The sequence below is a fragment of the Mustela putorius genome, unplaced genomic scaffold (genome assembly GCF_011764305.1).
Source record: "Mustela putorius furo isolate JIRA1106 unplaced genomic scaffold, ASM1176430v1.1 tig00000551_pilon_pilon_pilon, whole genome shotgun sequence".
In the NCBI taxonomy this organism is placed as follows: Eukaryota; Metazoa; Chordata; class Mammalia; order Carnivora; family Mustelidae; genus Mustela; species Mustela putorius.
The window spans coordinates 2,449,262-2,472,494 of record NW_025421412.1 but is presented as its reverse complement, the minus strand read 5'-3'; the positions used below and the strand labels follow the sequence as shown (position 1 = coordinate 2,472,494).

Here is a 23,233-nt window from a genome sequence, read left to right as displayed (position 1 = left end):
CTCCCGAGGCAGAAAGGTGTTTGGGGCCGCGCTGGGCTCGGTGACGGGTGAGGGCTCCAAGTCGTGTGCAGTGAAACTCACCATCTTACCAAGTGTCCTTAACAGAGCGAGAGAGGACGACCTTGTGTGCTTGTCTCCACAGGGCGCACCTGGCCACATGGGACCTCCCGGGCCCAAAGGGCTGAAGGGGGACTCCCGAGCAGTCACCACCAAAGGTCAGTCTCTGGGGGCGGCAGTCCCTGGCCCCACAGTCTTCCCGCGGCCGCTCTCGCCAGAGGGGCCTCACCTGCAAACCCTCTCCCAGGTGAGCGGGGACACCCGGGGGTCCCGGGTGTGCCGGGACTGAAAGGTGACGACGGCGTCCCCGGGCGCGACGGGCTGGACGGATTCCCAGGCCTCCCAGGCCCTCCGGTGAGTAGCGTGACGGCGGCAGAGAGTGGGGGCTGGCGCCGCCCAGGCCCGGGGTGGTCTCAACCTTCACCCCGCACTGACTCCAGCCAGCACGGCCTGGGCTGTTGGAAGGACCCCAGGCCTGCTGGTGAGGAGACAGGGAGGTGAGCCGGACATCACGTCCCGAGGGCGCACGTGACGCTTAGCGTGAGCAGAGAGTCCCCTGCGGGAGCCCCGAATGGGCGTCTGCAATGGAGCCTCCGGCAGAACCCGCCGCAGCCTCTCCCCAGGCTCCGGTGGCCTTGGTGTCCCTGGGCTCGTGGACGGCTGTCCTCCGCCCGAGTCTTCACATCTGCCCCGTGCGTGCTGTCTCTGTGTGCACGTCCCCCGTCTGTGGGACACTCGCCTCCCCTTACCCTGATGGCCCTCACAGACCCCGTTTCCAGAGCAGCCCCATTCTCGAGCCGGGGTCAGGACCCCAGCATCTCGCAGGGGACACGGGTCCCCGCACCAGCTTGTCGGCCTCACTCCCAGCCCAAGCCGCGCTGCTCCATGCAGCTCGTGCCCGCCACGGCACCGGCACCGGCAGGCTCTCAGAGCCCTCCTCCCCGCCCTTGGAAAACATCCGATTCTCCAGAACCTCATACTGCTGTTTGAATGACGACCCTGAAAACTATTTCCACAAAGAGTTCACGTGGCACAACCGTCCAAGCGTGACTTGGGTCCCAGTGGGTCCCGTCTGCCCCCACGGACCTCAGCCCCCTTGTACTGCCCCACGCCGCCCTCCTTCTGCACCTGCTGGGCACGTCCATGCACGGGGAGCCCCCACGTCTGCGAGGCCGCCTCGTCTCCTCACCGCAGTGAGCACGACGCTCGTTCTGGTCCAAATCAAGGACTTTCTTTCCTTCAATGATGGGTCGTCCCAGTGAATAGCGGCTGCGTCCCGATGCCTGATCACAGCAGCAGAACCCGTGTTCCCGCTCCTGTTAACCCAAACCCGTGCCTAACTGCTCCCACAGAACCTTCTGTGCACGAAGGTCCGGGCCAAGGGGACCCCAGAGGCTTGGGAAGAGCACAGGAAACAGACCATGTGCCTCCCGGACTGTCTCCCTCTGTGTCCCCGGGATTGACCAAAAACCTGATTCCTGTGCTTGGCCAGGCCCTGACGGCAGATGCCTGTTAACATCCGCCATCCTGCAGCTCTGTGTCCGTCACACCCACTCGGGGGAGCGGGAAAGAGAACTGGGGTGTGGCAGCCTTTGAGGTTGACGTGATTTTTAAGAGAGAAACTGAATTTTCACACAGGGCGATGGCATCAAAGGCCCCCCAGGGGACTCAGGTTACCCAGGAGCACCGGGCACGAAGGGCGCTGCAGGAGACAGGGGCCCCCAAGGACTGGGCCTCCCCGGCCCCAAAGGCGAGCGTGGTTTCCCCGGAGACGCCGGACTACCCGGACCACCAGGCTTTCCCGGTCCCCCCGGCCCCCCTGGTACTCCAGGACAAATAGGTATGAAGGGGCACCCTCTTTGATCATTTGATCATTCTGTCACAGGACACTGGCCCCAACTGTCCTTTGGCAAAGTGGGACCTCCCTGGGGCTCCCGTGGGGACACGTATCACGCTCTCAGTTCTTGGCATGTTCAATTGACCCTGACTACGGGGCCTCCAGGCCCCCAGATTCTGGTCACACTGGGCTGGGCTCTCCCTCGGGTGCCGGGGCACAGGGGCTCTGCACAGACGCTCAGCGGTGGGCCCAGCTCCCTGCCAGCCCGGCCTCCCCCGCACGCCTGCAGGGTCCCTAAGTCCCAGCCGTCTCATCCCTGCGTGTGTCTTGTCCCCAGACTGTGACACAGGCGTGAAAAGGCCCATCGGAGGTGACGGACAGGAGACCGTGCAGCCAGGTATGGTTACGGAGACTGGGGTGCTCTGGGACACGGGAACATTGGGTTTATGAGCTATGCGACCCGTCACGATGGCTGTGGGCGCCCGCGGCAAGTGCAGAGCTGCAGGAGGAAATGCAGACCGTGCCAGGCTTGGGGTGGGCGTGCCCTCCGCGGCGGCTGGTCGTCAAAAGCCGGGCAAGCGTGATAACGCATCGTGCCCCGGGTTCCTACCGATGGGAAGCAGCAGCCCACCGCCCAGCGAGAACTCAGCGGATAAGTGTGGTCATGCTACCGTCTGCGTGGGGATTGCTTCAGGAGGGGTCCGATCCCTGCCAGCGGAGAGCTGGGTCGAGCACTGAGCACTGCTGTGAAGAACCGGGGCTGGCAGACAAGAGGGGGACATGTGACCCCCGAGCCGAGGCCCAGAGACGGCAGAAGGGACAGGAGAGATCCCGTTGGGGGCTGAGCCGCCCCACCTCGAGGGTGTACTGAGGGACCCCCATGGGAAGCCACGATGAGTCCAGGGCACAAGGGGTGAGGATTTTGAAGAGGTCCGCACAGACAGTAGGGTGCTCTGAGACCCTGTGGACGTGGCAGGGCGCTCGGGGTAAGGGTTCAGGGTGGGCACTGCGGAGCCTTCAGGGAGCTGGTGGGAGGCCCCCAAACGGGAGACCCTGCAGGCCAGAGCCTGTGCCCCCCGAACCCCCACATTCTTCATCCTGATGGCCTGGCCGGGCCACCCCAGGGACCCCAGGGCAGTGGAAGAGGCCAGATCTCAAGCACATAGACGGAGCCCCACATGAAGACCTGCGAGGGTCTCCCTTAGAGGCCAGATGACAGCACCCCCCGGGGTGCCCCTGCTCTCTGCCACCCCAACCAATGGCAAGTGGCTGCAGCAGGTTCCGTGTTTGGGGGCTCACAGCAGCTCAGTGCTATGGCTGATTCTGGAGGCATTGAGACTCACAAAGGCGGCCGCAGGCTGTCTCCTGCGACTGGGGACATCTCCGGAGGAGAGCCAGGCGGTGCCGCTGGCAGACTGGGACGGCCCCGGAGTGCCCGGTCGGGCCCCGGCGACGGCCCTCAGTGTGCGGGTAACATCGCCAGCACGGTGCCCGGTCGATTTGACGGGACTGACTGCACTGGCACTTATGTCATTACACAAAGAAATTGGGCCTTTCTTTACACTGGAATGTGATTAATCAAATCATTAAATGACTCTCATAAAACAGCGGCTGGTTTTGTTGGCAGCCGCTTCTGCCCTTGGCGGCACGGGAAGCCGTGAGGGGGGCGTGAGAGGCCGCCCCGCTCAGCCCCATTCCTCCCCCTTCCCAGGTTGCGTCGGAGGCCCCAAGGGGTCGCCAGGCCTGCCGGGACCCCCAGGCCCCACAGGTAAGCCAGAGGCCTGTCCCTGCTTCTCTGTGTCTTCACTGTCACTGTCGCTCTCGGCTCCTCTTCCTGCTGCCCTGCCCTCCTCCGTGCGCGTGGACGTCACGGAGTCCCGCGACCATGACCTGCTACCGCAGACCGTGGTCACGCGTGTAGGGAAGCGGCTTTTCCTCCTCGCCATGGAAGATGCGTGAAAACTGACCCCTCACTCAGCCCTGGCTGGAAGAGAGGGTTCCTGCCGCACAGAGCTTCACCTCTGCGGGCGCCCAGGCCTCCACGGGCATCCATGGGCAGCGGGGTCGGTGGGGTCCACGGTGGGCGTGGCCAGCCGTCAGAGGTGCCCTCCAGGCTGACATCCCCCAGCTTGTCTTTTCGGAGGGTCCCAAGGACCACATAAGTCCCACAGACCTGCTGCCGGGGTTCGCTCTTGGGGCGCTGACGTGTATTGTGCTTTCTTTGGGCTATTTAGGGGCCAAGGGCCTCCAAGGGACACCAGGACTCTCGGGAGCAGACGGAGCACCAGGGCTCAAGGGTCTCCCCGGAGACCCAGGTCGTGAAGGATTCCCAGGACCCCCAGGTAAGGCAGGGTCAGACCCCCACACAGCCCCATAGGTTTGGGAGGGGACCATGTGGGACGTGGGGGCCCCAGCTCTCTCGTCTTTGGACACTTAGAAACTGCCAACACGGACTTGATGACCACTTTGTTCTCTGGTTGGGAAATTAAAAATTCTTGAGCTTTCCGTCACTGCTATTCTGCTGACCCCCTCGGCTCCTGCAAGAAAAGAGACAGGTGTGCGGGACCGTTTTCTCTGGTTGATGAGGAATGTTTTGAGGGCAAAGCTGTGGTGCCCTCTTCTGAGACTGTCCCCGGAGGCACAAGGCCCTCAGGTCATCGACTCCACTCTGCTGGTCACTCTGCAGACAGCCCAGGAGGGCGCCCAAGCCCCGCAAGGGCTGCTGGCCCGCTCTGGATTGGGGAGATTCGGGCCCAAGAAGCAGACGGTTCTAGAGGCCTTCTGCACTGGAGCGACGTTGTGGGGCTACGCCAGATGGCGGAGTGGGAGAGAACGCTGTGGGCCCCGGTGGGCAAGGCCTTGAGCTGAGACCCCCGACGGCACACTTGCTGTTTGCAGCCCCTTTCTGGTGCCTCCCTTGGCCCGCCACGACGCTGACCTCCAGGTATGGGGACAACCCATGTTTTCTTCCAGGGTTCGTGGGGCCCCGAGGATCCAAAGGTACAGCGGGCCTTCCTGGTGCGGACGGTCTCCCGGGTCCCTCCGGTCTGCCGGGCCCCATCGGGCCCCCAGGGGAGAGGGGCCTGCCCGGAGAAGTTCTGGGAGCCCAACCTGGGCCCCGAGGAGATGCTGGAGTGCCTGGACAGCCTGGCCTGAGAGGCCCTCCGGGAGAGAGGGGCCCACCTGGATTCAGGGGTAAGTCTTTGCGGCAGGAGGGGCACAGGGAGCCCAATCCCACGGCCCCATGGCGTCCGAGGGGGGTTTGCTAAAGCCCACAGGCCGTATGGAGTATATGTTGCTTTTTCTTCCCCACACTCAGAACATATCCCTTTAGAATGTTCTAGGACAGTAATCGTCTTCGGGTTTACATTCCCCAGCCAGGACGGGCCGTCTGAGACGTTGACACCTACAGACTAACGATGCTCGCCCTCTGTTCCCAAGCTGGGAGTGAGCGGGAGGTTGGGGCCATGAGCGGGGGGTCGGGGCAGGGCTTTCTGCGGAATGTGGGCTGCTGGTGGGAAGGGAGGCGGCCGTGTGAGGAGGGCGAGGCGGACAACAAGCGTCGGAACGAATGCGGCTTCGCGGGCGGGTGTGACACGGACGAGGGAGACGCTCCCCTGCCCACAGCACCATCCGTGTACACATGAGGACTAGTCGGATGCGTGCACGGGGCGTCCGATGGCTCTGTGAAGCCGGCGTGTGCAGAACTGGCCTCGGAACCCCACACGCCCGCGGTTGGCGGGGCACGGGCAGTCATGGAAGGGCTCACACTGGTGTTCGGGGCCATGTGCCCTGGAGACCACCGGCCACTGGTGTTCCTGATCAGATACGGAGATGCGGGGAGAGCGGTGACTTTACAGCTGTCTGTGCCGGCTCCCGAGCCCGGGGAGGAAGGGGGCTTCCTCTATGGGGCAGGAAGCAGGTGTCCCGGCCCCCCAGGGCCATCGGGCCTCCAAACACTCGGGCGAGGGACGCCTGACCCTCAACAGGCAGGTGGAGTCACCAGGCTCAGGCGCCCCGGTGGGTTCTTGGGTGAGCCTGTTTTCAGACCTGAGGCTGGGGCAGGGAAGGGGCACAGTTCATCACATCCGCACTGTTGGCTGAACAGAAGAGCCCCTGCGTGGGTGCTGGGCTTCACCAAGAGATACGCAGGTGGGGGGGGGCGCAAAGAATGGAGGGAGGAGCCTGGGAGGGCCAGAGTGCACGCACGCGGGCTCACACTCGTGCACGCACGCAGGCTCACACTCGTGCATGCGGGCTCACGCTCGTGCACGCACGCGGGCTCACGCTCGTGCACACATGTGATCATGCACGCACAGGCTCCTGCACACACGTCCACGTGCTTATACACACACACGTGCCTGCTTGGGGACACAGACACCCACACACGTGCCCACACACTCGCTCTCACACACGACCACGTCCACACTCACCCTCTTACACATCAAGGAGGGACGGGCCCGCAGGCGAAGTCAGGCAGGGGCGGGGACCCACTGCCGGGTCGGCCAGGTCTGTGCTTGCCCCCATGGTGGCCCCCCAGGCGGTTCCAGAGAGGCGGGTGTCCCCCAGTGGAGGCTGCCCAGCGGGCGCACGGGTGGGCCGGCACAGTGCACGGCAGCCTCCCAGGCCGCTGTGTGAAGGAGCGGCCGGCGTGTGTCCCCAACAATGTCCACTGCTCTCCAGCTGCATAAACCCCCTCAGGGTTTGGATTTTGGATGGATTTTGTACACTAACTACTTCCTGCAGACTTCCCGATAAGTTTGAGCACAAGGACCAAGGGCCCAGCTTGAAATCTGGGCTTGCGGCAGTTTCCCGCCATCCGTGTCCCCTCGGCAACCTGCTTACGTATGCGGACTGATTAGTACGAGTTCTGACTTCAGAGCATCAAAGCTTCGAGAACCGGTTTCCACAAGGGTCCAACCCACCCGGGCAGTGGCAACGTGGATGGGGGGCTTGCTGGGCGGCATGGGCCTGGCGCAGGAACGTGCAGGTGCCGCCGGGGTGCAGAGAGAGAGCAGGGGCCCAGGTCCACGAGTGACGGGTATTTTGCTGAAGGAAGCAGATTCTTTGTAGGTATTCCTTTTTCAGCAGATGTTCTAGAAATGGAAATGGAGTTAAAATACTGGGCTCTGATGATGAGCTCTGAGGCCATGGACGCCGCCGCAGTCGGTGCAGAATCCTTCATGCAGCCTGACCCGCCCAGTCCCCGCTCCAGGGACAGAGGTGCCCAGAAACCGGGCTCAGACCTACAGACCCGACAGCCTCTTCCCCCATGAGCCCCGTCAGCTCACCAGCCTGGAGGGCTGTTGGTGGTGATGCCTTCTGCCCACCGTCATGGAGGAACAGCAGGGGCCCGACTCCCCAGTCAGACCTGGCCGTCTCCAGCACGGCCTGCCGTCCAAAACCATCAGCCCCACGAGCGCTACACTCTGTTAACCCAGAGGAGAAGCTGGGCCAGAACAGCGCGCTCACTTCCCGTAGCGGGACTGGACAACGTGAGGACACGCACCTGTGCGTCTCGGGGGAGAACGTCTTGGCGGAATTCTGCTTCAAATCTGCTCCCGCTCTTTGCAGACCTTTCTGCCCCGTTCCGTCCACACATCAGACACCTGGGACACATGCCTGCACGGCGAGTTCTGGGTCGGCCCAACACTGTCTCGGTCCCTTTTGTTCATGCGCCTCCCTCGTCCACCAACCTGTCCACCCTCCACGCGGGGCAGCCTGCATGGGCCGTAGTCGTGGGCTCAGTGAGCATCTGTGTCAGGAGGTCACCGGAGCAGCACTGGAAACGGCCATCGCCTGTCCTGCTGATTCCCTCGGAAGGAACGCGCTGAGCTTCAAAGTCCGGGAAGAAAGAAGAGAGGCCAGGGACTGGGGGGGGGGGGGGGGATGGGAGAAAATACTTATACTTGCTCATGGGACCCGTGGGTGGGGTGGGCAGGATGTTCTAAGCATAAAAGCAAGGGAAGAAGCGGTGCACGTGCACGCACACACACACGCGCACACACACACACGCGCACACGGTGCATAAAATCTGCCTACGAATGCTCATCTTCACGTCAAAAACACAATGGAACTTTGGGCAGCAGAGCAGAGTGAATGTCACAAGAGCCGTGGAGGAGATCCATCCGTGTACGTGGAGAATACTGAAGTCTCTAAGGAAAATATCTGAATCTCCAAAGGAAAATAGTAGCAAAGAACAAAACTTTCTACCAAAGCCAAACACGGAAAGAAAGGACTGTCCTGCTGTCTCTGCCCTGTGAGTCGGATCCGGCGCTTGCCCGAGCCCACCCTGCCTGCCCTGCCAGGCTCCGGGCTCTGGGCTCAGACCCGGCCAGGAGAGCCCACGGGGAACAGGGGCGCAGACACAGGACCGCACGGCCACGGCTAAATGAGCGCGGTGGGGACCCACAGAGTCAGCTTCCGAGACACCTTCCGGAAGACGTGACCCCCCCCACCCCCGGCACAGATCCAGGCTCCCAGCCACTCCCTTGCAGCACCGTCTGCGAGAGCAGGGACAGGCGGGCTCCCGATGTGTCCACGTGACACGGTCCTCTGACGCACGCTGCCCTCTAACACGTAAAGGATATTTTAGAATGTGGCAAAATGCTCCAAATAGAACATTGAGTGAAAAAAAAGCTCAAACTTGGGCTCTCAGCTGGGCGCCAGGCTGCCGGTGTGAGCTCCGTGTGCTCGCCGGACGGGCCGTCAGTGGGAGGAAGCGCCGACGCCAGCCGTGGGGCCGGGTGACCTCGGGGTCACTGTGAGCTGATCCCCGAGACTCGTGGGCCTCCTGTGGGTTTCTCCGGAGCCAACGAAATGCTGTCTGTGAGGAGGCAGCTGCATCCGCGGGTGCAGGGCCGACCTCACACCCGTCTTGGTCCCGCAGGAAGCCAGGGCATGCCGGGAATGCCAGGCCTGAAGGGCCAGCCGGGCTTCCCAGGACCATCAGGCCAGCCAGGCCTGCCCGGGCCGCCAGGACAGCACGGCTTCCCAGGAGCTCCAGGCCAGGAGGGGCCCTTGGGTCGGCCAGGCGCCCCTGGTCACGGAGGTAAGGATCCCCCCATCCCCTGGGGGGTGGGGGGGTCGGGCCTCACGTGACTGACAAGTGAGGTAGCACCAGCCTACCCAGGGGTTCTCAAACTGGGCTCCATGGCACCCCTCCCAGAGCTGTAGGGGTTCCGAGAGAACCTCCCGCTGAGCCAACTAAACAATGGACAGTTGTTCTCACCGGACTCTGAGGCCGGACGTCTCACGTCCCCCTGGGTGCGTCCAGTCCCGACCTCTTCTGAGATGGACACCGGTCGCCTCTGACCGGACCCGTCGCTCTGGAATCACCTCTCCCGGGCCCTGTCCTGCAGGGCACCCACACCCCAGGGTCCCGGGGCTTAGGATTCCGACATACGACACGGGGGGGGCATACAGCTCAGCCCAACAGGTTCCAAAACCACAACATGGATTTGCCAAACAAGAAACCGAACCTCCACGTTCCTGCTGTCCTTGGGGCCCCGGGAGACGTCAGTAGGAAGAATGAAATTTCCCTGAGGAACTTCAAAACCGCTGCTGTGCTTTGAGGAGGGAAAGGTTTTCTGAAAGGGACAGAATCGGGGAAGAGAAGAAGGGGCTTCCTTCAGGGCCAGGAGGCTGGGGGCAGGAGGCACGGGAATGAAGCCATGGCCATTGGCCTCCCGGAGCCCTCCACAGAGAGGCCGAGTGCCCCACGCGGAGGCTGCGGCGCCGACGTCCCTCGGGTGCTGTCCAGGGTGGCGGGCCCCGGGAGCGCTGAGCTCTTCCACGTTTGCTCAGCAGTTTCTACTTCCCTCTTCTCTGCTTTTCAGGTCTGCCTGGAGACAGAGGGGACCCAGGGGACACAGGTGTCCCTGGCCCCATGGGCATGAAGGGTCTCTCCGGCGATAGAGGTGACCCTGGTTTGCTGGGGGAGAGAGGCCCCCGAGGAAGTCCTGGGTTCAAAGGAATGAGCGGAATGCCTGGTGTCCCCGGGCAGAAAGGTAACAGCGGGCACATGGCGCTCCCTGCAGTGGGCACTGGTTACCCTGAGACTGGGAGAGGCCAGCCCCGCTCACCGGTGGGCCGGGGCCCCAGGAGGCGTCCTACCTGGGGGAACGGGCCATGGCTGCTAGGCTGAGTGGGACTGGCCTGCCCCAAAATGCTGAGTCACTCGTACCAAGAGCCAGTGGGAGGCCTCTCAGGACCCTGGAGTCCGATCCGGAGGCTGGAAGGTTTTACAAAACCAAAACTAAGGAAATACCTGGTCCCTGGGCTCGGTTTATTTGCACACAGAGGCCAGTTTTCCTAGAAGGGAGCCCTCTGGTCCTTGACGGTGGGGCCACACGGTGATCTGTCTCTCCAGGGGTCCTTTGTGGGATCCTCGCACTGCGCACAGGGTTGACGTCCTGTCGTGTCCTCTCCGGGCAGCCACGGGCATAGGTCACCGTCTGTTTCCCTTGGGTCTTTCATAAGACTGACGCACACTGGCCGTCCGTCCTGGCCCCAGCGTCCGGTCGGCCGGCGGGCAGACTCTGCGCCACTCTGTGCGTCTCAGTCTGCTCGAAGGTCAGCGGACGGGCCCCTGAGCAACGGTGTCCCAGAATCCCTACTTCAGGGTAGGAATCTTCGCCTCCGAGCGTCACTCCGCAGCAACGTCCCCGACGAGCGAGACTGAAAAGCCCCGGGTGCCCGTGGCTAACCCAGCTTCTCGTCCCTCTGCAGGCGGGAGAGGTTCGCCCGGGATGGACGGTTTCCAAGGCATGGTCGGGCTCAAAGGAAGACCCGGGCTTCCAGGAAACAAAGGAGAGGCCGGATTTTATGGAGTTCCGGGACTGAAGGGCCTGGCGGGGGAGCCGGGTGTGAAAGGTACGTCCAGCTCTCAAAGCGCCTTTCTGACGGGGTCGCAGCTCAGTTCTGTGGAGTGTAGCTCTGTCTAAAGCAGAACTTCCAGGAACCCCAAACCTAGGCACAATTAGAAAAGAAGGAAACTTAACACAAATCAGAAGACCACCCCAGCTTCAGCCCACCGGCAGCGTCGCGAGAGAAGAATCCAACCAGAGGAAACTTTCTTGTTTATATTCAACAGAAGTTTTTGTGGAGGTAAAATTAAATACAAGCGCAGTTTCGGGTGACACCATGAGGTTCCGTGTTGGTACGTAAGTCTGGTCACCACCTGTCACCACCGAGTCCCCACCACAGTCACGGAGCTTTCTCCTGAGGAGGACGTTCCAGCTCCGCAGTCGTAGCAACTCTGAAACACGCCCTTCAGGGTCATATCAGCCGTCCTCCCGTGCCGCGGCTCATGTCCCCGTGACCCCTGAGCTTACACGAAGGAAACCTTTAAGCACAAAAGAAGCAGCTACGTTAGGGACGTGGCGACGCGTCGTAGGAAGCCTTCTGGCGTGACTATTCATGGCGAGCGGAAGGTCAGGTGAAGCCGGGGGAAAAGCAGAAGGTAAACCCCAAAGGAGGGGAGCGTCGCCTGACCAACGGGGACTCTGTACTCCAGGCGGAAGGCGCAGCACCACGCCAAGGAGGCTGTGACCCACAGACACGAGGTCGCGTCAAGCCTGGCGTGGGCGGGCTGCTCAGGACCCCACGTGGGAGGCTCCTAGTCCCGAAAGTGTGTTGCAACAAGCCACATCTCCATGACTTGTGTGGACACCCTTGTTCTGCAAGTGTCACCGTGACCTCTGAAAACAGAATTACCGATGACCAGCGTTACTGAGGGCGTGCTCGTCGCCCGCGGCTGGGGGGCACGCGACACGCACGGCCAGCGGTGAGAGCAGCCTGGCGGTTGCCTGGAAAGGCAAACAGAGGCACCGAGCACGTTCCTGTCTGGTCGAGCCCCGGAGAGGGAAGGCGGGCTCTGCACGCGCACGTTCCGGCAGCGGGCTTCCCGACACCCAAAACCAGAGACAGGCTGAGGAGCCCTCGTGGGCCAGTGACACACGGATGTCACGCGCAGGAGTGCTGACCAGCGAGAAGGAAAAACCAGGGCCTGAAACCTGCCGGAGTGTGGGTAAAATCGAGAGCGTTTTCCCTCCTCGTCTGCTTCCCTCGATGGGAAATGTCGGAACAGGGGCTCTGCAGACGGCCGTGGATGCGCGGCCTCCGGGGGCGGGGGGGTAGGCAGCGGCTGGGGAGACCGCTGACGAGTGCGGGGTTCCTTTCCGGGGGAGGAGATGTCCTGCAGTCCGGCAGCGGCGGGGGTGCGCGTCCGCACGCGGCTCACGTGCAGAAGGGGCCGCGGGGTAAGCCGGGCGGTAGCCTCGGCCTCGGCCTCTCTCGGACACTCTTGCCCCCACTCGGGCCCAGTGGGGACCGGGGGTCCATGCCGGCCGGGGCTCAGAGCCCCTCGGGACTCGCTGCCCGCGACAGCCGCGGCTCCTCCCGTGCCCCTCGGCCTGGCTCAGAGGCCGAGAGAGACACTGTGTTCTGCTCCCCTGCAGGCAGCCGCGGAGACCCCGGACCCCCAGGGCCGCCTCCCATCATCCAGCCGGGAATGAAGGACATCAAAGGGGAGAAAGGCGACGAGGGGCCCATGGGGCTCAAAGGGTACCTAGGCCTGAAAGGTGCGCCCCCCGCCCCTCCCCCGCCCGCCCCCCCTCCCCCGCCCGCCCCTCCCCCGCCCGTCCCCCCTCCCCCGCCGCCCCTCCCCCGCCCGTCCCCCCAGTCCCACGGCGGCAGCTTCTGCACCAGACGCCTCTCTGCCGGAGACGGGCCACAGCGTTCGAACGCCTCTGACCCCGACACCTCGGCCAGGCGGCCTGCGGGTCCTCTGCGGACCGAGGAGCCTCACGGTCCCGGGGTCGGACGTGCGGCCGTCGGGACCACAAAGCGCAGGGCTTGGGGAGGGCGGCCGCATCCTCCTGGGGCGTTGACGCCGGCACAGGTACCACTCACGCGGGGCTCTCCCGCAGGTGTTCCCGGAATGCCGGGCGTCCCCGGGCTGTCAGGCATACCCGGGTTGCCAGGGAAGCCGGGCTACATCAAAGGAGTCAAAGGAGACACTGGCGTCCCTGGAGTGCCGGGTTTACCAGGATTCCCCGGCGTGCCCGGCCCCCCCGGCATCATAGGTTTTCCCGGGTTCACAGGAAGTCGGGTAAGTGCGCGTCCGCCCATAATCACTCTTCTCCCCTCTGCTCTCGAGCGGGCTGTGGTCTCACGTCTGCTGCGGTCCAAGCGGTGCGTGGCCAGCTTCAGAGTTGGGGTCCCCGGGTCACTGGAAGGAGACACGGTGCTCAGACCACCACCGTCGGTGATCTGTGTGGCACCCGCAGCACGGCCGGCCCTCCCGTGGGCTGCCGTCGCATGGAGCCAGGTGTCCACGCTTTACCCTGGGGGCTCGGAAAGAACACTACACTAGCCATTTAGCTCTCCAAACCCTAAACTCAAGCATGCGTGACGTCAGGACTGAGGACCCATCCCTGGGTCACAGCACGGAGAGCGTCCCGGCCGTGTTCACACATTGCTTTCCTCGTGTCTGCGCTGTGGCTCCAGGTGCCATGTTGCCATGTGACAGGGACACCCTCTGAGCCCAGGCAGGGCTCCGGTCTCTCCGCACCTGCCTCCTCTTGGGTCAGGCATGGCTGGCGGCCACCTGCAGTATCACAGGGCCCCGGGCGCGGCGTGCGTTCCGTGGTGGGCGGCTGTCCATTGGCGGGCAGCTGTCCAGCGACTGTAGTACAGGAACCTCTTTTGTCCCGCCGTTGTGTGAAGCTGGCTCACACGCACAGGGCTTACACGCACGGGGCTCACGCACATGGGGGCTCAGCGCGTGGACCCCTCCCCGGCATTCACGGTGGGCTGAGCATGTGCCGGGCCGAGCAGAAAGTCTCACCACCCAGCAGTGGCCCTTCAGCAACAGCCCACATGGCCTCTGGCCGGCCCTCTCGACGTTCATGACACATCCGTGTCCCTCCGCGGCCTGCCTGCCGTCCCCGCCGGGCTCTGTGGCTCACAGGACCTCGTGTGCGGCCAGCGGCCCGTTAGAATAAAAAGGATGGAAACGTTCCTTGCAGCATGGTCCTGCGGCATGGTCCTGCGGCATGGTCCTACGGCATGGTCCTGCAGCATGGTCCTGCAGCATGGTCCCCAGTTGCCAAGCCTGGGAGAGCCCCAGTCGCCAAGCCTTGGGAGGACGAGCACAAGACACGGCCCAGGCCGACGGGGAGCCGATGCACACAGGCGAGAGAATTCCCCAGAAATGCAGCCACACAGGTGACTCGCACAGACGTCATGCTGAGCGAGCTACAGCAGAAAGTCCGAACGATGCAGACCCGTGCGTGTGACGGTCAGGAGCCCACACGACCGTGACAGATGGCAGTCGGACGGTGGCTGTCCCGGGCAGGGTTGGGGATTAGGAAGGGGTGCAAGGAAACCTTCTGGAAAACATCCCGTGTCTTTGTGTGCGAGGCACGCAAGTGACATTCGTGGAGCCGTGGCGATGAGTATGCCACACGGACGTGAGCTCCCCGTCCAGAGAGGACGCCGAGAGAACGGAGCGCAGGGCGGCGTCTGAACAGGGACGTGGCCTTGGGCGCTGCCTCCCCGCTGCTCCTGGAGCAGAGCCGGGGTCCTCATTCGGAGACTCGAGTCCGCCGCACCGGGAGAGATCACCACACTGCAGCGCAGACCGGCGCCGCCCTCCATCGGAGCAGGGAGAACCGTGCTTTCCAGGGTTACGTGGTCACTATCCACGGATGCAACGTCATTTCAGGGTGTCTCGGCGACCGCAGCAGAACACAGCCGGGCGACATCAGAGCAACCTGGGGAGCCCAGCGGCCCTGTGTGGTTGCCTCCTGCCGCTTCCCGGCGGGGTGATCTCCGCAGAGCAGTTAGCCTCTCCGGGCCTCCCCTTGCTCGTCTGTCGAAGGGGACACCGAGAACCTACTCCACAGGGTTGTCCTGAAGTTTAAATGAAGTTCTCGGGACGGGACCCCGCACAGTCACACGTGCACAGCCGGACGGGGCGGGACGCGGGTAGCCATGCGTGTCACCACCACCGTCGTGACCGCTGTCACTTCCCTGCGAACCCCGTCGTCTCTGTCCCTAGCGTCAGTAAGCCCGCTCGGTCCAGTAGAATCCGCTGTTACGTGGGAACACTCGAGGGCTTTGCTGCAGGCCGATCAGATTACAAACCCAGCGTGTGGGTTTTAGCCAGGCAGCTGGACAGGCTCAACCCTCCAGGGTTACCGGCTAACCTCGTGCACGCCTTCTGAGGGGTTTCCACGTCTGACCTCGTTCTAGGGTGACAAGGGAGCTCCGGGGAGAGCGGGCCTGTATGGCGAGGTCGGCCCCACCGGTGACTTCGGTGAGTATGCTGGGACGCGACCGCAGGCCGTCCGCCATCCAGAGCGCCCCGGGCAGTGTGGCGGTCAGACCCGGAGATGCCTGAGGGATTTCGAAGCCAATTATTCCTATAAGGAACGTGACGCAGCCAAGTTGCAGAACTAACCACCTGCCGACGGGAAGGCCTGTCGTCAGCTGTTTTTTCCGCCCACCGCAGGTGACATCGGAGACACCATCAATCTGCCGGGAAGGCCTGGGCTGAAGGGGGAGCGGGGCGTGGCCGGAGCCCCAGGTACGTGAGTCCTTCCTGCCCCTTCACTGAGCGACAGCCCCGAGCCCCGCGGCGGCTCCCTCGGGCACTGGGTCACTGCCGGTGTGGCTGAGCCACGTTTCAGGGAATGTTTGACGTCTTCCAGCCCACGGGCAAGCAAGACGCGGGAGTTGTTTATTAAACGAAACTGAAGACCAAGTCAGGAAAGCTCTGTCTGTCCCTGGAAGGGACATTAGAGGACAGGAAGCCGATGGCACAGTGACAAGCACGTCCTGTAAATGGGGAGGGGCTCAGCAGAGGGCAGTGGGCGTCAGGCCAGTCCCTGGAGCGAGCGGCACGCCAGGCCCGGGGCCTCGTGGGACAACGCGGCGCTCCCTCCTCCCGTCAGAGCATCCTGCGAGTCCAAGGCGGACGTCCCGGCTTGTGCGCATCTGGGACAGGTGCCTCCCGGGGGTTTTCTCTCGGGGGGGCCCCTCCCTGCTGCAGTCCTGGGGGCGGCCCTGGAGGGGGAGAGAGTGCCCATTAGCTTGGCCATAGGGAGGCTGCTGAGCCCGTGCTTTGTCTAGAAGCCAGAGTGGACGGGGATTCGGCCTTGCGTGGAGTCAGAAAGGGGCCCGTCGAATGGCTCTGCGGGGCTCGCTGCCGATCTAGAACCTGGTCTCCCGGCGGCTTCCCTCCCTGCCCCACGGGTACCCTGGACTCGCGGAATCGCCTCTTCTCAAGAATTTCTCAGACAGTTTGGTCTAGAAGAGCAGAAGTGTGAGGCCATGTTTGCTCTGTAGCCACGGATAAGGACCCCATTTCCCATCCATTCAACTGGAGACATGTCAGGGACGAGCAGCGGCTCCCCACCGGGAATCAGGGCTGTTCCCCCTTGAACATTTCAGTGTCACTTACCCACGGGCCCAGGAAGCAGAGCCTCCCCCGTGCGCACGGCCAGGGGACCAGATGTCAGGACTCCAGGGTCCCAGACACACAGGGGCCATGACGTCAGGCACCCTTGGGGTGCGTCTCTGTCCCTCAGATGGGAGGGGGTGCCCGAGAGGTCAGCCACAAGGCCGACACGTACAGCCAAGGGGGTGCCCCAGGGAGCCCGAATCACATCCAGTCCCGGTGGGGCACCGAAGCTCAGGTGTGTCCTCGGGGGGACGACGCAGGTGGTTGTGAAGGAAGGCGCACCCGGCAAAGGGAGGCTCGGCGCAGATTGCTATGACACTGAAAGCATCAGTAGAAATAAGCAGAGCTGCTTCGTGGTTGCTCTTCAAGACCGTGAAAACGCGTGGGCCTCTCCCGCGGGCTGGATGTGCTCAGGGCAGGGCGGCGGGTGTCCTCCAGAGCTGGCCATCCAAAGAGGGGACGAAAGCAAAGCCGTGATGCGTTTTCTGGCCAAGGCTTGAAGCGACTCACGAGCATTTCCCTGGTGTCCTGGGGGTCGCCCCGGTCAGCCCCACCCAGCACATGGGGTGGACACCAGGACGCGGGGCCACTGACTTGGAGACGGTGTTGGGGCGGAAGGACCGCGCTCCGATGCGCAGCCCGTTCACAGCAGAAGCACCAACGTGGAAAGACAGCGTCCCCTTCGGGGTGTGCCCCTGAGCCCTGCGAAGGCTGGGCCCCAGGGATGCGGCGCCTCCCCTGCTCCAAGCAGGACTCTGTGCTTCCAGGGCTGAAGGGCTTCTTCGGGGAGAAAGGAACAGTGGGCGAAGTCGGCTTCCCCGGGATAACAGGCATGCCCGGCGTCCAAGGCCCTCCCGGAGCCAAAGGGCAAACAGGTATGACCTCTTGCCGTCCACAGCCTCCGGGTGTGCGTCCTCCCCCGCCCGGCTGAGCCTCCACCCTCCAGGCCCCCCGCTGAGGCAGCCCGGGTGTCTGTGTCCTTGTCTGCTGCGACCGCACTCTGCCCCAGGAGGCTGCCTCGTGCGTGCGCCTTGCCTGTGACCTAGCTCGGCCTTAGAACCAAACTCAGGGGAGGACCGAGCCACAGGCCGCAGGGGGACGCGCAGGGGGCTGATGCACATGCTTGTGTGGCCCAGTGTCTGTCTCCCCGTGAACGCAGACCGAGCCCTGGTTCCGGGACCCCTTCCGTGCAGCGGAGTACGTGGAACGGGTTTGCAGATCCCGAGTTGAGGCGGAAAGTGAACAGGGAACTCGTTTCGAGCTTTTTTCTCACTGCTGCTTTTGCTTTGTTTCACCTTGCTTTGTGTGGGACCTGGGAACCCCGACACCCATCCTCCGAATCTCCGGGTCCTCTGGGCACCCCTGCTTGGAGGACGGAAGGAGAATGGGGGAACGCAGGCTGCTCTCTCCTTGGCAAGGCTGCCTCACCCCCAATGCACCTGAATGAGGGGTGATTCCCGGCTGGAAGGAAGGCCGTGCTCTCCCACGATGCCCTCCTCCTCTAGCGAGGACCTGAACTGAGGCGTCAGTCCCACTTAAGGACACGTGTGCCCCCCCCCCCCCAGGCTTCCCAGGACTGACAGGCCTGCAGGGGCCCCAGGGAGAGCCAGGGCGGGCAGGACGGCCCGGCGACAAAGGAGACTTCGGCTGGCCGGGGGTTCCAGGATCCCCAGGTAAGAAAGAGCATTTCTGCCTTTGCCGACTTGACACATGGGGTGGTTCTGAGCCAGTCTGTAGGGCTGGGGAGAGCTCCTGTTGGCCGGGCTGACCCCGCTAGTCGGCACCCAGGCAACGCCGACGTGGCCAGAAGCCCTGATGTTCTGTCCAGGGCTGGCCGGAGCTCAGGGGTCATCTGGCCCAGCCCGGGACAGGCCCTCAAGGCTGTGTTGCTTGGAATGAAAGGGGCTCACACACACCCCCACTCAGTGCCCACGTCACAGACAGTGTCCCCCGCCCCCCCCGCCTCCCGTGTCTGCTCTAGGACTGCGTGTCCTCGGGAATCCAGCCAGACCGCTGGTTCCAAGCACGGTTCTTACAAACCAAACCCCCAGAGTGCCTCGGAGGTGTCGGGAAGAAAGGACACGCCACTTCCCCACAAGGCTGTGAGGAATCGGCAGAAAGATTCCAGGAAAACAGACTCGGTGGGAAGTGCATCTCCTGGTGACACGCACGTGACTAACTGACAAGTCGTGCTGTGTGGAACGGGCCAGGCTTCCGCGTGAACCGGACGGGTGACCGTGAACTAGCAGACAGAAGCAGAGCTGAGTCAGGTTAAGGTCCCCTCGCTCTCTGGTGCGTGCGGTAACCATGAACGAAACCCGCACAGGTTTTCCCGGCATCCACGGCGTCAGCGGCTTGCACGGCCTGCCAGGCACCAAAGGCTTCCCGGGATCCCCAGGTACCCACCGCTGCCCCGGCCACATGGCCACACCCAGCCATGGGGGAGGGGGCGCTGAGGGGCATCCCAGCCTCAGGGGCTCAGGGATCAGGGCAGCTCCCCTCCGGGGGCCGCATGGGTGGGGGCCCCAGTGCTTCCGCAGACCGAGAAGGGGTTCAGCCACCATCGGGTCTGGGGCACGGACGCTGCCTGGCCAGCTGAAATCTCCGCGGTGAACTCCGGCTCTGCTCCCGGGTCTCACGCCACTGCTGTTCTCCCGCCGCAGGTGTGGACATCCACGGTGACCCGGGCTTCCCTGGTCCTGCCGGGGACAGGGGTGACCCAGGAGAGCCCAACACCCGCCCAGGCCCTTTCGGAGCCCCAGGACAGAAAGGGGAGCGAGGAGACCCAGGTGAGGCCGAGCACCGCCCAGGAGCACCGCCTGCACCACCAGCCCCGGGCGGGCGTCTGTGAGTCTGAGAGATGAGGCGCAGAGCGGGCACGGGCCCTGCCGGTTGCTCTGCAGAACCTCTTGGCCAGCCCCCCCGCATCATACTCTGTTGTAGCCCATCGGGGTAGTGACTGGGGCGAGGACCTAGGGGCGGTCCAGCGGCGCGCGTCTCAGCGGGGGCGAGGACCTAGGGCACAAATCGCCTCTCTTACTCGCATTTATACGTCGGGGAAACGCCTGCCCCAGAGCTCAGTGTCCGATGGCTGTCTGTCTGTCTGTCTGCGAGGACGACTGTGACCCCGTAACTCTCCCTGACCTCCGCTGAGCTGTGCGCGCCAGAGCGCCCCGGCGTCCCCGACTCATCACAGCTGTCTGTGCAGCACCTGTTTTCGGGAATCCTTGTCGCCCCTGCCAGGGAGCCCCTACACTCCATCCGAGGGTCCCGGGACAGTCCGTCCGCTGCAAGGCCGCCCCCCCTGCACGGAAGTCACAGCAGCCCCGTGACCCGGTGGCGTCTGCACGGACGGGTGGTGCTGCCCGCTGGGCCACAGGCTCTGGCCGTGACCGGGGAGGGAACTCTCCACTAAGACACCCTGTTGACACTGAGCTGAAACAGGACGGGGGCCCAAGCTAGCGCAGGGTGGCCGCAGTGGGGACTGAGAGCATCCGTGGGGCCCAGAGGCCTCATGCGGCCAGGACTGGCACATCTGGTGCCAACACCCGGGCTGGCGAGCAACAGAACCAAGCTCTCGGGGCCACACACTATCCCAGGCTCATCACCAAGCTCGATGCACGGGCCCTCCCTGGACCCAGCCTTGGGCGGCTCCCAGCACAGCCTCCTGCCCCCCGGAGCAGGAAGTGGCAGGGAGGGGAAACCATGCATGGACACGTGGGATGCTGCTCCTCAAACAGGTTTCTTCTGTCTCCCTCCCAAGGGGAACGAGGCCCCATCGGGAGCCCCGGACGTCAGGGGTTCCCAGGCGTCACCCCACCTTCCAACGTGTCTGGCTTACCTGGTGACAAAGGGGCGCCGGGCATATTTGGCCTGGAAGGTAAGCAGGACTCCCGTTTCTATGGGGGCAGAAGCTGGTGGGGACCAGCTTACTTTGGAGATGCAATAGACTTCGTCTCCTCCTTGAGGACATTGTGCAAAGTGAAATAAGACACACAGGAGGGGACGGGCACTGTGAGGCCACTAGCTCACGGCCCGAGAGTGCTCAGATCCGCAGCTGGAAGAGGCCACTGGCTCACGGCCCGAGAGTGCTCAGATCCACAGCTGGAAGGGAGGAAGCGGGAGCTGGGGCTGGGGGAGGCGGTGGCGACTCGCTGACTCCTGGGAACGGGACTTCAGTTTGGGAAGGCGAGGGTTCTGGGGTGCACGGCGGCGATGGATTTACTCGGAGCCCCTGAACCGCATGCTTTGAAATGGTGAAAACGCTAAGTTTTAGCGTACGTACGCGAAAATAGTCATCGGTGTTAGACCCGCCAGACTGTCCCAAACCAGTGACTTTGCATCTGGCCCCCGGGCACCTCCTGCCGCGCGTCCTGGCGCTCCGTGGCCAAGCCTGCGTCCGAGCCCAGGCCTCCCTCCCACATAACCTCTTTCTTGTGATGCACGTCCACAGGTTACCGAGGGCCCCCCGGGCCGCCTGGGCCTGCTGCTCTTCCTGGAAGCAAAGGAGACGAGGGGAACCCAGGAGCTCCGGGAAACCCCGGGACCAAAGGATGGGGCGGCGACCCTGGGCCCCAGGGCCGGCCCGGTGTGTTCGGTCTCCCGGGAGAGAAAGGTAACAGTGCCCCCCAAGGAATCCTCAACTTAGGGAGACGGCGGCACGGGTCAGAGGCGGCTGGAGCCCCCGCCACACAGGCGAGTCCTCCATGTCCTGCTTGTCTTGTAGGGCCCAGAGGGGACCCAGGATTCATGGGAAACACAGGAGCCACTGGGAGTGTAGGCGACCGAGGCCCTAAGGGACCAAAGGGAGACCGAGGACTCCCAGGTAAGTGGCCATTCGCACCCTGCAGACCCCCATCTCGGCACAGGGAATGGGTGTCGGAACTGTCCCTGCACCCCAGGCTTGGCGACTCCTCTGGGGGCCCCTCTGTCATGGGGACCTGCCATCGCCTCCGCTGGGACGTGGTGAATGACAGAAGAGCTGAGCGACTCTGAGACGGGTTATAATGCGTCTCGTCTCTGAGAGCAGCGGGGTTCCAGAAAGCTCCACCGATGGATTCAGCCGATGAAACAACGGAATACAGATGAGAGCAGGAAAGCCACAGCGTTCTCCTGTGCCAACGGGGTGTTCTTCTCCCTTTCCAGGTGCCCCTGGTTCCGTGGGAGCCCCTGGGATTGCAGGAATTCCCCAGAGGATTGCCATCCAGCCAGGGCCAGTGGGTCCTCAGGGAAGGAGAGGCCCCCCGGGGGCGCAGGGCGAGATGGGGCCCCAGGGCCCCCCAGGAGAACCAGGTGGGAGCCCCTGCTGCAAAGCCTTCATGTTTGCTTTGTCCTCACTGTGGTTTTCTGGCTGAAAAGGCTTCATTCAGCCGCAGTGATGCTGTGCCCCCTTCCTGCGTCCCGTGCTGGTGACCTCTGGTTCCGGGTCTCTGCAGGTTTCCGCGGGGATCCCGGGAAGGCAGGGCCCCAGGGGAGAGGCGGTGTGTCTGCTGTCCCCGGATTCCGAGGAGACCAGGGGCCCATGGGACAGCAGGGGCCGGTGGGCCAGGAAGGTGAGTGGTGGATGGTGAACAGGAAGAGGGCAGGGCCCTCCGTCCAGGTCTGGGAAGGGATCCAACGGCACCAAAACGAGCAGAGAGGAGAGGCCGGGGCAGTGGCAGGGGAGGGACGTCCCGTGAAGAAGTGATGACAGTGTCCCTGGAGGGAGGAGTACGGAAAGGCAGGCTCGACCAGGACCGCGGATTCCACGCCTTTGAAGGGTCATCCTGCTGGAGGCAGACTGGCCGTCTTGTGCTCTGGGTCAAGCCACCCCTGGGGCGGCGTCATGGGAGGCCCGTTTCTAACCCAGAAATGCCCATGCGTGCAGGGAACTGCCTGCCCCCAAGAGGTCCGGCCGGGGTGGAGGAGCCTGGCTCTCGGGCAGAGGAAGCCCATGTGTGGGGTTGGGGCTGGACGGTCCTCCTTCTGGCTCCGAGGGTGGCAGCGCCTGGCCCCTGGCTCAGCACCCTGGCAGATCGGGTCGTCCGCAGGATGTTCTCAATCTGTGAGGGGCAGAGCCAGTGAGGGCCGGGCCTCGGGGAGAGCAGCCGCAGCCGCAGGAGGCGAGCCGGGTGGGCTGAGGTCCACACGGCAGCTGAAAGGCGGCCACTATCTCCCGGGATCCAGGGGAGCCGGGCCGCCCAGGGACCCCCGGCCTGCCAGGCATGCCGGGCCGCAGCGTCAGCATCGGGTACCTGCTGGTGAAGCACAGCCAGACCGACCGCGAGCCCATGTGCCCTGTGGGCATGAACAAGCTGTGGGGCGGATACAGCCTGCTGTACTTCGAGGGCCAGGAGAAAGCCCACAATCAGGACCTGGGTAGGTACCGCCGCCGGGCCCGGGCCACCCCGGTGAGGTTCGCACTCAGACGGCCCAGCTCCCTGGGACCCAGGGCTGCCGCCCGTTCCCACTTTGGGCTGCAGAAAACACGAAAATGTCCTGTGAAAGCTCTGAGCCTCAGGTCAGCACCCCAGAGAGTGCGCGACAGCGGCCTCCCCGGGCTCCAGGGTTCCCACCAGGCCCTCGCCCCCCACCCACCCCCTGCCTGGCCCCTAAGCCGCCGGCCCCTTGTGTGGGCTCTGAGAGCAGGCAGAAGGAGGCCCAGGGACAGCCTGGGCCGCAGGCAGAAGCCCCGGAAGAGCAGACAAGAATGTGTGTACACAAGCCTGCTTGAAGGAAGCCTGGTCGCCAGAAGGAATTCAAATGCCTCCCAGGCCCATAGAAGGCGTGTGGCAAGCCTCTGCTAGAAGCGGGGGTGTGCGGGGAGAGCGCCTTCGTCTGTGACAGCTGTGGTCAGGCTGACAGTTGGTGCACATTCCTGTCCGCACGTC

At 63.8% G+C, this 23,233-nt stretch overlaps 1 protein-coding gene across 2 annotated transcripts in view; it reads left to right on the top strand.

Moving 5' to 3' along the window:
* COL4A2 (collagen type IV alpha 2 chain) overlaps nucleotides 1-23,233 on the top strand; it is a 154,786-nt gene that overhangs the window by 127,923 nt on the left and 3,630 nt on the right. For both annotated transcript variants that reach the window (XM_045081319.1, XM_045081318.1), the window contains 24 exons: nucleotides 143-215; nucleotides 305-411; nucleotides 1,696-1,897; nucleotides 2,232-2,291; nucleotides 3,606-3,662; nucleotides 4,129-4,236; nucleotides 4,868-5,089; nucleotides 8,784-8,945; nucleotides 9,733-9,903; nucleotides 10,625-10,768; nucleotides 12,355-12,477; nucleotides 12,826-13,007; nucleotides 15,155-15,218; nucleotides 15,414-15,488; nucleotides 17,132-17,239; nucleotides 17,930-18,037; nucleotides 18,691-18,762; nucleotides 19,028-19,153; nucleotides 20,128-20,244; nucleotides 20,818-20,979; nucleotides 21,091-21,189; nucleotides 21,510-21,656; nucleotides 21,800-21,916; nucleotides 22,530-22,721. In XM_045081319.1, coding sequence (XP_044937254.1) covers nucleotides 143-215; nucleotides 305-411; nucleotides 1,696-1,897; nucleotides 2,232-2,291; nucleotides 3,606-3,662; nucleotides 4,129-4,236; nucleotides 4,868-5,089; nucleotides 8,784-8,945; nucleotides 9,733-9,903; nucleotides 10,625-10,768; nucleotides 12,355-12,477; nucleotides 12,826-13,007; nucleotides 15,155-15,218; nucleotides 15,414-15,488; nucleotides 17,132-17,239; nucleotides 17,930-18,037; nucleotides 18,691-18,762; nucleotides 19,028-19,153; nucleotides 20,128-20,244; nucleotides 20,818-20,979; nucleotides 21,091-21,189; nucleotides 21,510-21,656; nucleotides 21,800-21,916; nucleotides 22,530-22,721 — 2,998 coding nt within the window. The remainder of the gene's footprint in view (nucleotides 1-142; nucleotides 216-304; nucleotides 412-1,695; nucleotides 1,898-2,231; nucleotides 2,292-3,605; nucleotides 3,663-4,128; nucleotides 4,237-4,867; nucleotides 5,090-8,783; nucleotides 8,946-9,732; nucleotides 9,904-10,624; nucleotides 10,769-12,354; nucleotides 12,478-12,825; nucleotides 13,008-15,154; nucleotides 15,219-15,413; nucleotides 15,489-17,131; nucleotides 17,240-17,929; nucleotides 18,038-18,690; nucleotides 18,763-19,027; nucleotides 19,154-20,127; nucleotides 20,245-20,817; nucleotides 20,980-21,090; nucleotides 21,190-21,509; nucleotides 21,657-21,799; nucleotides 21,917-22,529; nucleotides 22,722-23,233) is intronic.